Consider the following 14,207-nt stretch of genomic DNA (forward strand, 5'->3'; position numbering starts at 1 on the left):
AATGTTTTATATTTTATTGTATTAGAATAAAAAAAAAATTTATATAAGAAATGCAATATTAGATATCGTTTTTAATATTTCAAGTAGGAGAAATATTATTTATTGAAAACGTTCTTTTTTTGCAAAATTAAAAAATTATTAGAACATTTCGTTTATAATAAAACAAGCCATGTAATTAAATAAAACGATATTATCCATATTTTTAGAAAAATGATGTTAAAAATTTTCTAATATTTTTTAAAGAAACATTGAGTTGACTAAATACTGCCCTGGAGAAAGCAGTGGAGTAAGTGGTACTAGTAGCGCCAATAGTGTGAAGTCTCTGATAAACAAACTCAAGAATCTAAAGGGAAGAACATCTTGAAATAATAGCTTTTAGTGCACAATAATCATTGTTAAGCACTAAATCTGAGTGATCATTAATAAGTGCAAATACCAAAGAGGAAATAAAAAATACAATAGCAAAATGGGTAGTACGGATAAAGCTGTAATTACAGGTTTCATATGCAGACTTTGCAGTAAAATGAACCGTTTCGTGATCCACATTTACGGTGAAGAGGGTGAAAGAATGAAACTCGCGGAAAAAATCAATGCTTATCTTCCAATTACGGTAAGAATATATATTTATTTTTATAAATTTTGTTTATAAATTCTTTTCTAATCAATTTATTTGTATGGAAGTTAATGTACAATCCTGTTATTATAACATATTTTTATTAATATGATAGAATGATACTGTACATAGACACATTTTGTTTCAGACTAAAATGACAGCATGAGTAGTAATAATTTTATACCACATTAAATTTATATTATATTCATTTTTAATAAAAAACTTTATATAACTATTTATTGCCTATATTGTATATATAGAGAAATCTTTATCATAACAAATTTTGCTATACTTGCATTTGGAACATGTCAAATATATATAACAAAGGATGCCTTTAAAAAAATCAAACTTTCTAATCTTTTATTATATTATTGATTTAACAATTTGTTAAAAAATTGCTTGAAATGTACATGATTATTGTTATTGCATATATTTTGTATACAGGTAAATATGAATGATCCGCTACCCAAAACTGCATGTCTACATTGTATTGAACGATTGGAAGCACATCACGAACTAATGGAACAGTTCATGTTTGCTAGGCGGAGGTTACCTACTGAAAATAAAACCTCAGCAGTGGCATCTTCTTCCACAGCAACTATTGACGCTGCACCAACGTCTAGCCCTCCTCCATGTTGACATGTACAATCATGATAATCCCTTTTTTTTTTTCAACAACACTAAGTATCTCTTGAGTTTTATCCATATCATTTCCTCGCAAAATCGTTATTAAGGTATAAAGCTGTTAGGTAAAAAGTGTGAATTAAGTAGAACAATTTAACATCTTCATATAATCTACTTAAAGACAAATTTTTAGTAGGGTAGTCAAATATTGTCGTAGTAGACTGAAGTTTGTAATATCGCAAAATTTGTTAATTATTTTTCAGTATCCCAAATGTTATACTTCGATACTTTAGATGCAATTATTATTTGACAACAAAAATAATTTTTTATTTATGTGCTATATATATTAAATCTTTTATTAGGTACAATGAGATTGTACAAAGTAGACTTTGGGTTGATGATCATATAATCTAATAATTTTTCTAAGAAGAAATTATATCTTGGGTAGTATCTTTTGTGAAAACATAATAATATTTAAATACTTTAATGGATGTTTTATTCTATATTATCATACTTTAAAAAAATTATCATAGTATCTTTAATAATTTCATGTATATATATATATGTGTGTGTATATATATATATATATATATATATATAATGTTTATACATTTATTTTATAATAAATTATTTTTTCAGAATATTACACAAAAACTATTGAGTCAATAGAAATGTAGAAATTTGTATACTTACATACTTATTTCATAATAATCTATAATAACTGAGAAATAGTAAAGTTCATGAAAAATGACACATTTTCCTTTAAAACAAATGAAGAAATAAATCGATCATTTAAAATAGTGATGGGACACGTATTGCAATCATTGTATATTTACATTATATACATCGTATTATTCAATCCCACTGATTTTTAAGAATCAGCAGATGAATGTTATATAAAAGCATTATATCTGCAGAGATATGCATATAAAAAAATATTTGTATATTATGTTAACATAATATTATGTATTTTTATGTAATGTTTTTAAAGAATTTTAATATTCCTTTTTCTCTTTAAGCAATGATATAATAAACAATCTTTACAAAATTTAACTGCGCACTTATTACGTCAGTTCTGTTTTGTATTGTCAAATATTTCATTAATAAAATATATATTCGTGTAAGCAGTATAAATAATAAGGGAAACTATCTTCACATAATTTTTGTATGATAAGATTTATTTGTTAACAATGTATGCTAACACAATTAAATGTTATGTGGAACAATATTAATGAATCGCGTCACAATACACATTGTGCTTTCTATATGTATTATTTCACATATAACATTGTATAATTTACAAGGAAGATAAGTGTTTTTATAGTAGAAAAGGATGTAATCATCACTCAACTTTTGCCTATTGTACTTGGTGTTATATAGAAACAATTTAAATTTAAGTATTTGTTTAGTAATTTTTACATAATGTCAGGTAATTTTAAAAAAGTCGTTCAATATAATTCAATTTAATCCAAATTTCATTTAATTTAATCAATTCATTGTGTTTATGTAAGAAAATAGATAATTAAATATTTAAGATTTGATTTAGGAAATCTATTAATATCAACATTATATTAATAATTAATAAATTAATTGTAATAATTTTTTTCGTTTAATATATAAATTATGTGCAGGAATAACGATTCTAATTCTGCATATAATACAAAAACAGTATCTTTTGCTTATCGACCAATGATTATAATGTAATAATAATACATTTAATTAAACAATATTGTAAATGTTTTTGACAATATATAGTGGACTCAAAATATATGCAGATAACATTAATATACTAAGTAAAAAAACAAAAAAAGATTTATTTCCCCAAAATTAACAAATTTTTGGAACATTTTCAAAATGATAATTATTAAAATGAAAAAAATAATGGTCTAATAATTTAAAAATAATTTTTGTATAATTTTCCATATAATATATCTTATGCTATTCCATGCACAATAAAACATTCTCCTTTCATGATTGTAAAGTTATATTTACATACACATATGGCAGAAATACTACATACACAGTTTAAAGATGTCTGATACTGTACAATATAGTATACAGATATAACACAGTAGAATTGCAATCGAAAATTTTATATTAGACAAAGACATAAGTAAATAATGACTATATTTTTCATTTAATTTTACTATTTGGTTCATATAACATTGTTTTTCATGTATATAATAGTTCAACAAGTAAAGGCAAAATGTGTTCCTGTGTACCAATAATAATAGGGATCTATATTTATATTATAATATTTATGATATATTATTTTTTAATATCAAAGTGTGTGTGTGTGCACGCGTGTGTGTGTGTTTAGCATTAATTTTTTTAGAATAAACGATATTAATATAATATATTTATAATTATTTGTTAAATTAGTGATCTCTCTTGCTTTTAGCAAATGCAAATATTAAAACAAAAACAAAATTATTAATCATATTTTTTCACAAATTTGACCAAGTACATAAAAATCTTCATAAGCGATGACATACATCCTTTCTACTTATTAAGTTAAACATATAGCAAATATTACTGCAAGATTTCTGAAACCATTTGACAGTAATGTGTAAACTCCTGTGCGATAAACAACTACATACTATAAACTGACTTATAAGTGTACTCAATGCAAGCGATGTAAACTATGTACAAAGATTTAGAGAGTCTAACTCCCCACTTTCTTACTATTTTCCCCAATCAGTGTGATCATTTTATCATTAAATATGTCCACAACTGATTTCTTATAAAAAATATATACTATATATCTATATAAAATTTCATTCTCTTTTCAGCCAACATGTTTCATACAAATTTAGCCCCATTCAAGGTTATTTGATTTGTGGTTCTGAGCTTACATAAGCTTAATCTTCGTTTCTTGATACATGAGGATACTTATATATTCAAATAAAAGTATAAATGTATGTGAGTATGTGCATTTTTAACCAATCATAGACAATGACAATAAAGCCATAAATGACTAAAGTACAATGATAGTTACCAATTTTTCGTTTAGGAGATAAAAATTTTAGAGCTCATAGATATGTTGAGCTGCATTCATGACAAACTCTTAAAAAATTAAAAAAAAATCAGACATTAACTATATGCTGTTGACAACCCAGTTTAAACAAAATACATGTACAATTTTTGTGTAAATACAAACAAATATTTTTATATCTTTATAAATAATATAAGATATTTATTCTCCTAAAATATATACATAATTTAAAATAATACATATCTCCCTTTGTCTAATATTGAAAATTATGCTGTACCTCATAAGTGTTGGTGATGTATACTTTCACTTATGCCTTGTAATTGTACAGCCACACATTGCTTGGAATACGTTATTCATTATTATTCATTTAATGCATCAAGAATAACATCAAATTGTAATACATCTATTAAATAAAAAATTTAGATTGTACAAATTCTATTCTTGTTATATATAATGTACATAGTTGTGTGCCAATAATGATATTACAAATCCTATTTACATTTTCTTCGCTATGAGACACAGCGCTTGTACTTATGAGATTAGAGGCATTTAATCGTCTTGAAAACAGCTCAACCACAATGGCACAAACACTGGACTCAAAAGCAAGATTTAATTTGCTAAGGAGAAACGTACCTCATATACATAAATGTATCCCCATCATCTTTATGTTCAAATTAATAATGATTATTTTTAGACTATTTTTAAATAATAACACATTTGTGTGATATTTGTACTTCTCCTTTGAAATAATTAAATAACCAATCAAAAGAAAAATATTAGTTAACAGCCCTATCGTGCGTCTGTTAAAAAAGTGTACAACAGAATGTATGTGTCAATATATATATCGTTTTTTAAATGTTACTTTAAATCTAATCTTATATCTATATCTACAATTTATATTAACGGGGAAAGTTACCTAAGCAGTCCTAGGTAGACAGGTAAAAATTGTCATGAAATTTGCCGTGATTGCAGAGTGCCCATACTGTAATCTTTGATCTTGATGTGTATGTATACGTGCACGTATACATAGATGGTTACATACACATATATAAAAGATTTTAGTACATGGAGATATGCAGGTTGCTGTCAAACACAGCCCATCACGAACATGCTTGTTGCATCTCCGCTTTAGCTGCTTTTGTAGCTAAAAAGAATATATATATAAAATTTTTGCATAAATTCAGAAGTTTTTTAAAAATAAAACAGTTTTATATCGCTTACCTTCCCGTTCTCTTCTTCGTAATTTCTTTTTACGTCTTTCTATAGCAGCAAGTTCAACTTTTACAGCATTATATGTTTGGCGTAGTTCTGCTAATTTTTGTTGCAATACAGCTATCCTTTGGCTTCCATCCAATTCTGGACCTGTAATAAAATAACACATGAGATTTATGTCTTATGTAAATTGCAGAAAAAACCTTATTGTTTTTAATTTACCTAATTCCACATAGAAGTTGTATTTCACTTGTCTAGGTGATCTCGATGAGTAATTATTGAGATCTGTGACACTATTAATATTCGTGTGATTTGTAGATGTTGGATTTACTAAACATAAATTAGATCCTTCGCTTGTATCATCACTATCACTTCCAGCACCGTGTCTGGTATGCCGGCCACTTTGCCTGCCAGTTTTTTTAGGAGGATTTCCCCCACATTCCGAATGTTTTCTATTTCTCTTTCGTTTCTTCGGACTTTGAGCGTCTTCTACAGATCGTTTTGCTGGAGGTTTTAATGCTCTATCTGCCGAATTTCGTTCAGAATTTGGTAATATATCATCTTCACTAAATCCTTGTCCTTTGCCACCACTATCATTATCTGCTTCAGAACTATCTCGATTCAATTTCATATTATCTTCAGAGGTTGGCGAGGAACCACCAGTTCTTTCCTCTCTAGGAGATCCAGAGATGTTTGAAATACTTGAATCTGGTGTTGTAGGAGGGGTATTATCCATTACAGGTGCTGCATCATTGCTTTCCCTTCTTTGTGCAGGTATAAGAGCTGGTAAATGTTGATGTTGTACTTGTTGTCGTAATCCAAGCGTAGGATTTTGTTGTATTGGTAATGCAGATGGAATTGATGTTTCAACAGGTTTTGGCAATGCCATACTAAGAGTAGCAACAGTGTTACTAGTTGTGCTTTCACCAGAAGTTGGAGCACTTGCAAAAGGCATTTCCATTAAAACTATATTATTTTCATTAGTTTCAGCTTGTGGAGGTGAACATGAAGGACCTGCATTATCTTCCTCTATATTCTCAATAGCAGGAGCAGGTGAACCAGGAATTTCTTCTTCGCAAAGTAAAGAATTGATTGTTTCACCTTCTTCATCTGTCTTAGCAATAGATATTGATTCTGATTTAAAATCAGAAATACACTCCTGTTGTTGAGGATTCAAATTTTGTACAGGTTTTGGCGTTTGCATTTTTGGATATCGTTCCTGGTTATCTTGAAATTTATCTAACTCTACCCTCAATTTAGTATCAAAGTTTGATATAGGGTCTTTTATATCTTGAGGCTCTTCATTGTCAATTACAAGCCTCTGTTCAGAATCGCTGCTATCTGTCGAATCTACGATTTCTTGATTTATGACTTTCTTCCGCTTATCTTTTTCTCTCTCTTTTGAATCTTCTTCCTTAATATCTTCTTCTTTTATTATATTGCATCCTGTATTATCTTCGTTCTTCCAATCATCATCTTTACTATCTTGAATTTTTCTTTGCTCAGTAACAATTTTTATTTCTGTAAATTTCTTTAGTTCGCTTTCTTTCTTTAATTTTAATTGTTGAAGTTCTTCTTCCTTTTGCTTAATAACTACACGCATTATTTCTCTTCTTTGCTCTTCCTCTTTCACTACAGTATCTTCTTCTCGTTTTCTATTATCTATTTCATGTTTGGAAGTAATCTGATCTTCCTTATTCTTATGCAAGACACTAGCATCTACTTTTTTGGTAACTTCTTTATTAAGTTTTCGTATAGATTCAGGAACTTCATCTTCTTTTGGAGTATCTTTTGTTTTATTTCTAAAAGCCATTGCTGCAGCTGATAGTTTTTCTTCTATTGTAGATGTGGCTGGAAGTCTTGCACTTATGGGAGCAGGTGTAACTACAACTGGTGATAAAATTGGCTGAATATTTAAAAGTTTGGCATCGAGTGTTCTTAATTCTGGAGATTGTCTAGATACGGGTGATGACTTTGCATTTTGTTTCTGTTCCGAAGTTCCCCCTGATTTATTCACAATAACTGATGTTAAATCGTCTCTTATTGGCTCAGATGGAGTATTAGTTGTTCCTTTATCTAAATCAATTGTGTCAGTTAAATCAGATGTTGTAAACATTTCTTGGTGATAAGTAAATAAATTTTCTTGTTCAGTTTCGGAAACTTCCGTTTCTGATATTATTAAACGATCTTCAGAGTCATCATGGGTACCATCATCATCACCTGGTAAATCACTAAACAGAAGATCTATACTGTTAACTACTTTTCCAGTTTCTTCCAAAGTTGGTGATGGCTTACTATGATTAAATGATGATGGAGGTACACAAAGTTTATCAAATGCCTCTTCACATGTTATAGGTGTTGGTTGTAATGGTTTATTAAGGGGTATTGTATCGTTAGAGTCATCAGCTCGTTTACTAAACAACTTTCTGGTTTTCTTACGAGAATCGTTATCCGAATCAGATTTTGTATCTTTGGTTATTGGACTTGTAATTGCTTTTTGTTTTTTCTTCGGACTTTTAGGTTCTTCTTCGAACATTCTTTTCTTCATTTTATCTTTATCGGCGTTTGTATCTCTTTTATTTCTAACTTCAAATTCAAAAGGTTCCGGTTCTTTAAATTCATAAATATCTTCAGTATTATCTATAGGTTTTGGATCTGGAATGCTTTCTGTTTTTATTACTTCTACACTTTTCTCTATTTTGGAAGAAATTAAAGTAGAAACGTTTTCCTTTTCTTCTGTTTTAATACCATCCTCGGGATCTGGTTCAACTCGAACTAATTCTAATTTAACTGCTTTATCAAATCCTTTTAATTCAGATCTTATTTGATTCAGATCAAAATCTCTACCTTTTGGTTGTTCTTCATCGCTATCAGGTTCAGATTTAACACCTTGCACCTTACCAAGCGTTCTTCTTAATCTACGACCTCTACGAGGTTCCTCTACGTTATCTTTATCATCCTCTCCTTCACTAATATCATCAGCTTTAATTCTATCTTCTCGATTTCTAACATCTCTTCGTTTTCTTTCCTCTATTCCTTTTGATCTTGTTTTTGCTTGATCTGGTTCAGTAGTGTCAGACTCATATGCTTCACTATCTTCAGTTTCTGATGGAATTGATATGTCTGTATGACCTGACGTTCTTCTAGTACGTCTACGAGGTTCGATTCCAGAAAGATCTACGTTTTTGTTTGTTCTAGTTTGTCTGTTATTAGCTGGTGTTGCAGGACTTTTGGTTCTAGAACTTGTACTTGTTACTGATAATGGTGTGGTTGATCTAATGGGCTGCGTTATTTCTTTGTCCTTTTCTTTCTCCTCTTTTTTTACTTCTTTTGAGGATGTAGATGTAGTACTAGTAACAGGAACTACACTTTGTGCTCTACGACGATTTTGAGATGCATTCGAAGCGCCATTACCATTACTTTTTGAAGATTTATTGACATTACCAGAAATATTTGTACTAGGCGTTTGAGGACGGGGTGTGACTTTAATACGTTTTACTCTACCCTGGGCCTGAGTAAAATTTTGAGCAATCCTTGATGGCTTGATCCATTCGTCATATCTTGTATTCCACCCAGTATAATGTACAAGATACATTGGTTCTGTACCATCTTTTTCCATATCAATAATCTTTGCTTCATATGTGACTTTAGATTCGTGAGTTGGTCCATAATAAACTTTTAATCTATCACCTAATTCCACCGGACCTTTATAACAGGGTGCCGATTCTGCTGGTTGTTCATCATTCCTCGATTTTTCAACTTCATACTCTTTACGTTTCCTACCACGTCGTTTTAATTCCTCGTCTGTTAAACGTCTTTGCTTTGTCAAAGCTCTTCTTTCAGATTCTCTGGACGGGGTTCGCGTTTCCCTTGCTTCAGAAGAAGCTTTATTTTTCACTGTATCATCCTTGGATTTAGATCTTGTTTTAGCAGCCTCTTCTTCTTTAACTTTTTCATCCTTTTTGTCTTGTTTCTTAATTTCACTTTTTTTCTTTTCTATAACTTTTTTTTTCACGTCGTCTTTACTTTTTGACTTAGCTCTACTTGGTAATGATGCAATTTGAGGAGAAATTTTTGGAGATTTCTCACTACTAGAAGTTTCTGGATCTGCCTCAACGTTTATATCACTTTCTTGCCCACTTCCAACTTCTTCTAAATCATCTTTCTTTTTTAATTTCGATTCATCCTCTTTTAACTGTTCCTTTTTTGTTTCCTTTTTATCTTTCTTCTCATCTTCTTGTGACTTTTTCTCATCTTCCTCTTTTTCGTTCTTTGATACTGGAGCCGGTGGTGGAATAGGAGTATTTCTGTCCTTATCTCTAATCAGACTTCTACCAGGACGTTGTTTCCGCGTACTACCTCTTGGATGGTTCACCATAGTACAACCTAACTTTCTATAAAAATCTTCGAAAGAATGTAAAAATTTTTTATAAGCTTGTTTCACCAAATTGTGTGTAGATGGTGAATTTTGCATTGAAAAGCTTAAACGACGTGTTATCGATTTCCATTGATTTTGATTTGTAACGCGATTGTAACCACCTAACTTGTAAACTGCTCGAAATAATCTATATAAATCTATGTCTTCAGAGCCAATCATTGGACAATTATTTATTGGTGTGCCTCTATCATCCATAAATTTATATAATTGTGCCACAAAATGATCTTTTTCTTCACGTGGTTCATCATCTGAACTCTATAAAAATGTTATATGTTATGTTTTATATATACTACAATTTTTAAATAGTATACATAAGTAATTAAATATAACACTCACATCAGAGTCCAATTCTCTATCAGAATCACTATTACCACTAGAAACAGAATTCCCAAATAAAGAATCCCTATCCCAATGTGGTGGTAATTCATTTTTTTCTAGAAATAACAATGCTTTTTCAACTGCAACTTTCAATGTACTGTTTTCAACTTTATTGACCAATTCCTTAGTAAATTCAGTTGCTTCCTTTTTCGGCACTGTATAACTATAAATATGAGAAATATAATAATAATAATAATAATGACAATAATATATATATATATGTATGTACGTACGTGTACATGTGTACGAGTGTGTTTGTGTATGTACAGGATGCTCCAACAGCAGTGATACAACCATGCAGGGAGTGACCCTGTTATAAAGGTCCGGTGAAAAAATAAGTCTAAAATGTAGAGTACAGTTTTTGCATATAAGACGCCATTTTCGAGAAAACTAACTTTTAAAATCTATATAATATATTTATACTTATTATTCAAAACAGACTAAAAGAACTACTTTCCAAAAGATTTCATTCTGTTCTTACAATCAGTTCATCAATGACAGTGATTTAGGTAAAGTTCTTGATACAAACGATTATTGTGAAAGCATTACCATTGCATGATCCTAAACAGAGGACTATATCTACGTATTTTTGCGTAGTATATCTTGACATCGTTACGGATTGAAAGAATATCGAATGGATCAACTGTTATAGCACGATAATAGCAACAAGTGGAAGCAAATAATAGCACTGCTCGTGTTTGTAAACACAAACTATACTCTACATTTTCAACCTGTTTATTTACGAAGAATCACTTCCCTGCTAATTGTACCAGTATTGCCGTAACACTTTGTACATATCTCATTCTATTGGTAATATTAGTTATCACTTTAAAAACCAACAAAATTTTCAAAATAAAAAATTAAATAAATTAAAAGATAAATGATATGTTCTTGCAACTGATTAATAAAAGAATTTAATTTGTTACTCAAAATTATCTTAACCCTCTATAGTGCATTGAAACTTCAAAGTCACGCGCTTACACATCAGTATTTCTAAGTCTTATTTTACTTTATCACTATAAGCTGGCATTGCATGTTATGGTTATATCATTCTTTCATAATTAAGAAGTTTGTTTATAGCAATTTACAGTTCCTACTTCTCAAGAGTGCATACTATTTAAATTTGTTTTGATAGATAGTAATTACTTCATGTGAATATTATACTGTTTTTTATTTTTTCATTATTTCAATAAACAAGAAAGAACTATATAATAATTATAAAATTTTGTATAACAATTGTTTCTTTTTTTCCATCACATTTATGTAACGAATTTGTTGCTACTTCCATATAATGTAGCTTTATGGCTTTTGTATCACATCAAGCTATAATGATAATATATAGGCCTGAAATACACAAACCGAAACATTGAACAAAAAATTTGGAAGTAAAAAAATAAGAAATATTAATAAAGATAAATCGTAAAAGCAACCAATATTATTCATTCAACGTCATCATAAATAAAATGTATATGTGCGAAGGGATGAAATAGCTCATTTGTTGATCTTTTCCGATAAGATGGAGCATTGTAAAATGCCAAGGTGTAAAGGTGCTCCTAAAATAAAATGTTTCAGATACAATATCAAACTCAAAATGCAAATTGTTTTACAAACTTCTATATATAAAATTAGATTACATTTATATATAAATATAGTAGTCCATTGTGACTTCAAAGTAACAGATTATTTTTTTGTAATAAAATATTAAAAAATTGTAAATTAATTATCGATTCATATCCAAATTGTTGTTAATTTCATGTTGTACAATTTTTTATTTAAATAGGAAAATAATTTAAAGAGGGTTAAAAACATCATTATTCATAGTCTCAGATATTCTAAAATTTTCATAAAAATATTTTATTATATCAAATAGATACTACTTACTATCTTGCATCTTTAAATGAACGCACCAAGTAATCATCTCTTACTCTAATTCGTACGGTATCTTGAGCAGTAGGAGCTACTACCAATCCTGGAAACCAGTTATCTTTTTTCTTTTTGTCTCCCAATTCAACACAAACAACTCGTCCAATTTCAGGTTCTGTTTCAACACCTTCCTTTCCTCCCATATTAGAAGCAGAATCACGATTTCCTCTAGGAGGACTATCTTCATCATCACTACTTTCATCTCTATAATATTAAATTATAAAATAGTTATATGTATGTATGTTTTTGTGTTTGTATAACTGAGATTGATTTTCTTAAAATTCAATTAAATATCATATAGATGACACATCAATTATATGTGTACATAGTATATATGCTTGTTACTAAGCATAGAACTTTGCAATAACTTTTCTTGTTGTATCTTATTAAGCCTACATACTGAGCTTGCCTTGACCGTCTTCCTCTCCTTCCTCCAATAACAGGATTTCCAAAATGTTCAGGATGCGTTAAAGGAAGTTGGTCCAATGTTTCACTTTCTGCAAAATGTCGTCCACTCTTTAAACAAAGAGCAGTTCTTCTTAAAGTAGTAATGTCTCCATCATCAAAAACTACAGTATATTGACTGCAATCTTGTATCTTAGTAATAGTAGCTTCTACAAATTCTTTCTTATCACTATGTCTTGCTTCCACCGAGGCACCAACTCTTAAAGTCCCCCTTATCTGATCATCAGTAACTGTAGCAGTACCTAATCCTTGTTTATAAGTTACTCGACATTTCACAGATCTTACTACCTTCCGAATCTTTGCTTCACAGAAGGCACCTTTGTATTTAGCACTAACCTCCGTACCTACTGACAGGTACGGCGGATCGTCCCCCTACAATAAATTATAGTTAATTTAAATACAGAATAATAATAAAATAATAATATTCATTTAAATAATATTACAATTGTTAAATTGCATAAAATAAATACATATACATGTGTACAGTTTGACATGTTATTAAATTTTCAATGACAATTATTGGAAATAAAACAACGTATAAAAACATCTAATAAGCCACGCTTTTGAAACTTTCCGAAATATATATTACGCTCGCGCGCGTATGCATATATACATGCATGAATGCTTGCGTCGTCAAGTATGCGCGCGCGCGCGCGCGCAAATATATACACACATTCTTCCGTCATAATTGGTTGAATTATCAAAAGCGGTAAAACAAATATTTCTAACATAAAGTAAACAAAAGAAAAAATAAGCAAAATATCGATCTCAATTGTCATTGTTTACGTCAACAATTATTTTTTTGTAGGAATTAGGAAGTAACTTCTCTTAACACGAAGGAGATACTTTACGTCGCGATCGACGAAAGTTTCATGGGTGAATATATTTTTAGTCAGAAGACCATAATTTCATATCTTTAAGGCAAATTTATATTAAGAAAAGATACTACCATTCGTGACAGTTTACTACTTTCCTAAATATCGCAAAATATTTGTAACCTCGAAGAAGATACAGAGCCAAGACATATGTGGAGAAAAGAAGAAGGGTACGAGGAACAAGATCGTAATCGTATAATCACAAACAGTATTTCTAATCCTATCGAAAAAGCATGATGTAAAGAAGAGTGAAAAAAAATGAAAAGAAGAAAAAGATAGATCGCAGTATATGCGATGTTCGTACACTTGTCGTAACATGAAACTCTTTTCTCCCGCCTGTTTGCTTACCAGCATCTTCTAACGTTTTACGATCACCATGTAAACAATCTTTGACCACTGATATTCGCGGCACATTAAAAATAATTACGTATTCCGTTTTCACAGACGAGAATCACAAATGAAATTTGATGTATGAGGAGTAGTTGATGACCCCCTTCAAGAAAGCAACACTTCACGGCACGAATGCGTACAAGCTCCCGTTCCCTGCCCATTTCCACCCCGACGCAACTTGTCAGCTATACTCGCTCCTTATTGGACGACACTTTTTTATCCGTGTGACAACAACTGAACGAAGGCATGAATTCGAATTTATTCTTACGTTGAAATATTATGAATTATTTTATT

At 30.0% G+C, this 14,207-nt stretch overlaps 2 protein-coding genes across 4 annotated transcripts; one reads left to right on the forward strand and one right to left on the reverse strand.

The window, feature by feature from the left end:
* Window positions 1–300: 300 nt before the first annotated feature.
* On the forward strand, window positions 301–1,383 carry LOC122634972. Its single transcript, XM_043824571.1, has 2 exons — window positions 301–610; window positions 1,058–1,383. The coding sequence occupies exons 1-2, from the start codon at window positions 467–469 to the stop codon at window positions 1,250–1,252; spliced, it is 339 nt and encodes a 112-aa protein (XP_043680506.1). The 5' UTR covers window positions 301–466; the 3' UTR covers window positions 1,253–1,383.
* Window positions 1,384–2,394: 1,011 nt separating this feature from the next.
* On the reverse strand, window positions 2,395–14,109 carry LOC122634968 (AT-rich interactive domain-containing protein 4A). Of its 3 annotated transcripts, none has more exons than XM_043824561.1 (7): window positions 13,872–14,109; window positions 12,584–13,020; window positions 12,142–12,387; window positions 10,219–10,423; window positions 5,667–10,137; window positions 5,454–5,594; window positions 2,395–5,376 (listed from the first exon to the last, which is right to left on the reverse strand). In XM_043824561.1, the coding sequence occupies exons 1-7, from the start codon at window positions 13,875–13,877 to the stop codon at window positions 5,333–5,335; spliced, it is 5,550 nt and encodes a 1,849-aa protein (XP_043680496.1). In that variant the 5' UTR covers window positions 13,878–14,109; the 3' UTR covers window positions 2,395–5,332. The 3 variants fall into 3 exon arrangements, with proteins under 3 accessions (XP_043680496.1, XP_043680495.1, XP_043680494.1); XM_043824560.1 differs by lacking the exon at window positions 13,872–14,109 and adding an exon at window positions 13,092–13,864 and having other exon boundaries at window positions 12,593–13,020; XM_043824559.1 differs by lacking the exon at window positions 13,872–14,109 and adding an exon at window positions 13,092–13,863.
* Window positions 14,110–14,207: the final 98 nt, after the last annotated feature.

The sequence above is a fragment of the Vespula pensylvanica genome, chromosome 16, assembly GCF_014466175.1.
Source record: "Vespula pensylvanica isolate Volc-1 chromosome 16, ASM1446617v1, whole genome shotgun sequence".
NCBI classification, from domain to species: domain Eukaryota; kingdom Metazoa; phylum Arthropoda; class Insecta; order Hymenoptera; family Vespidae; genus Vespula; species Vespula pensylvanica.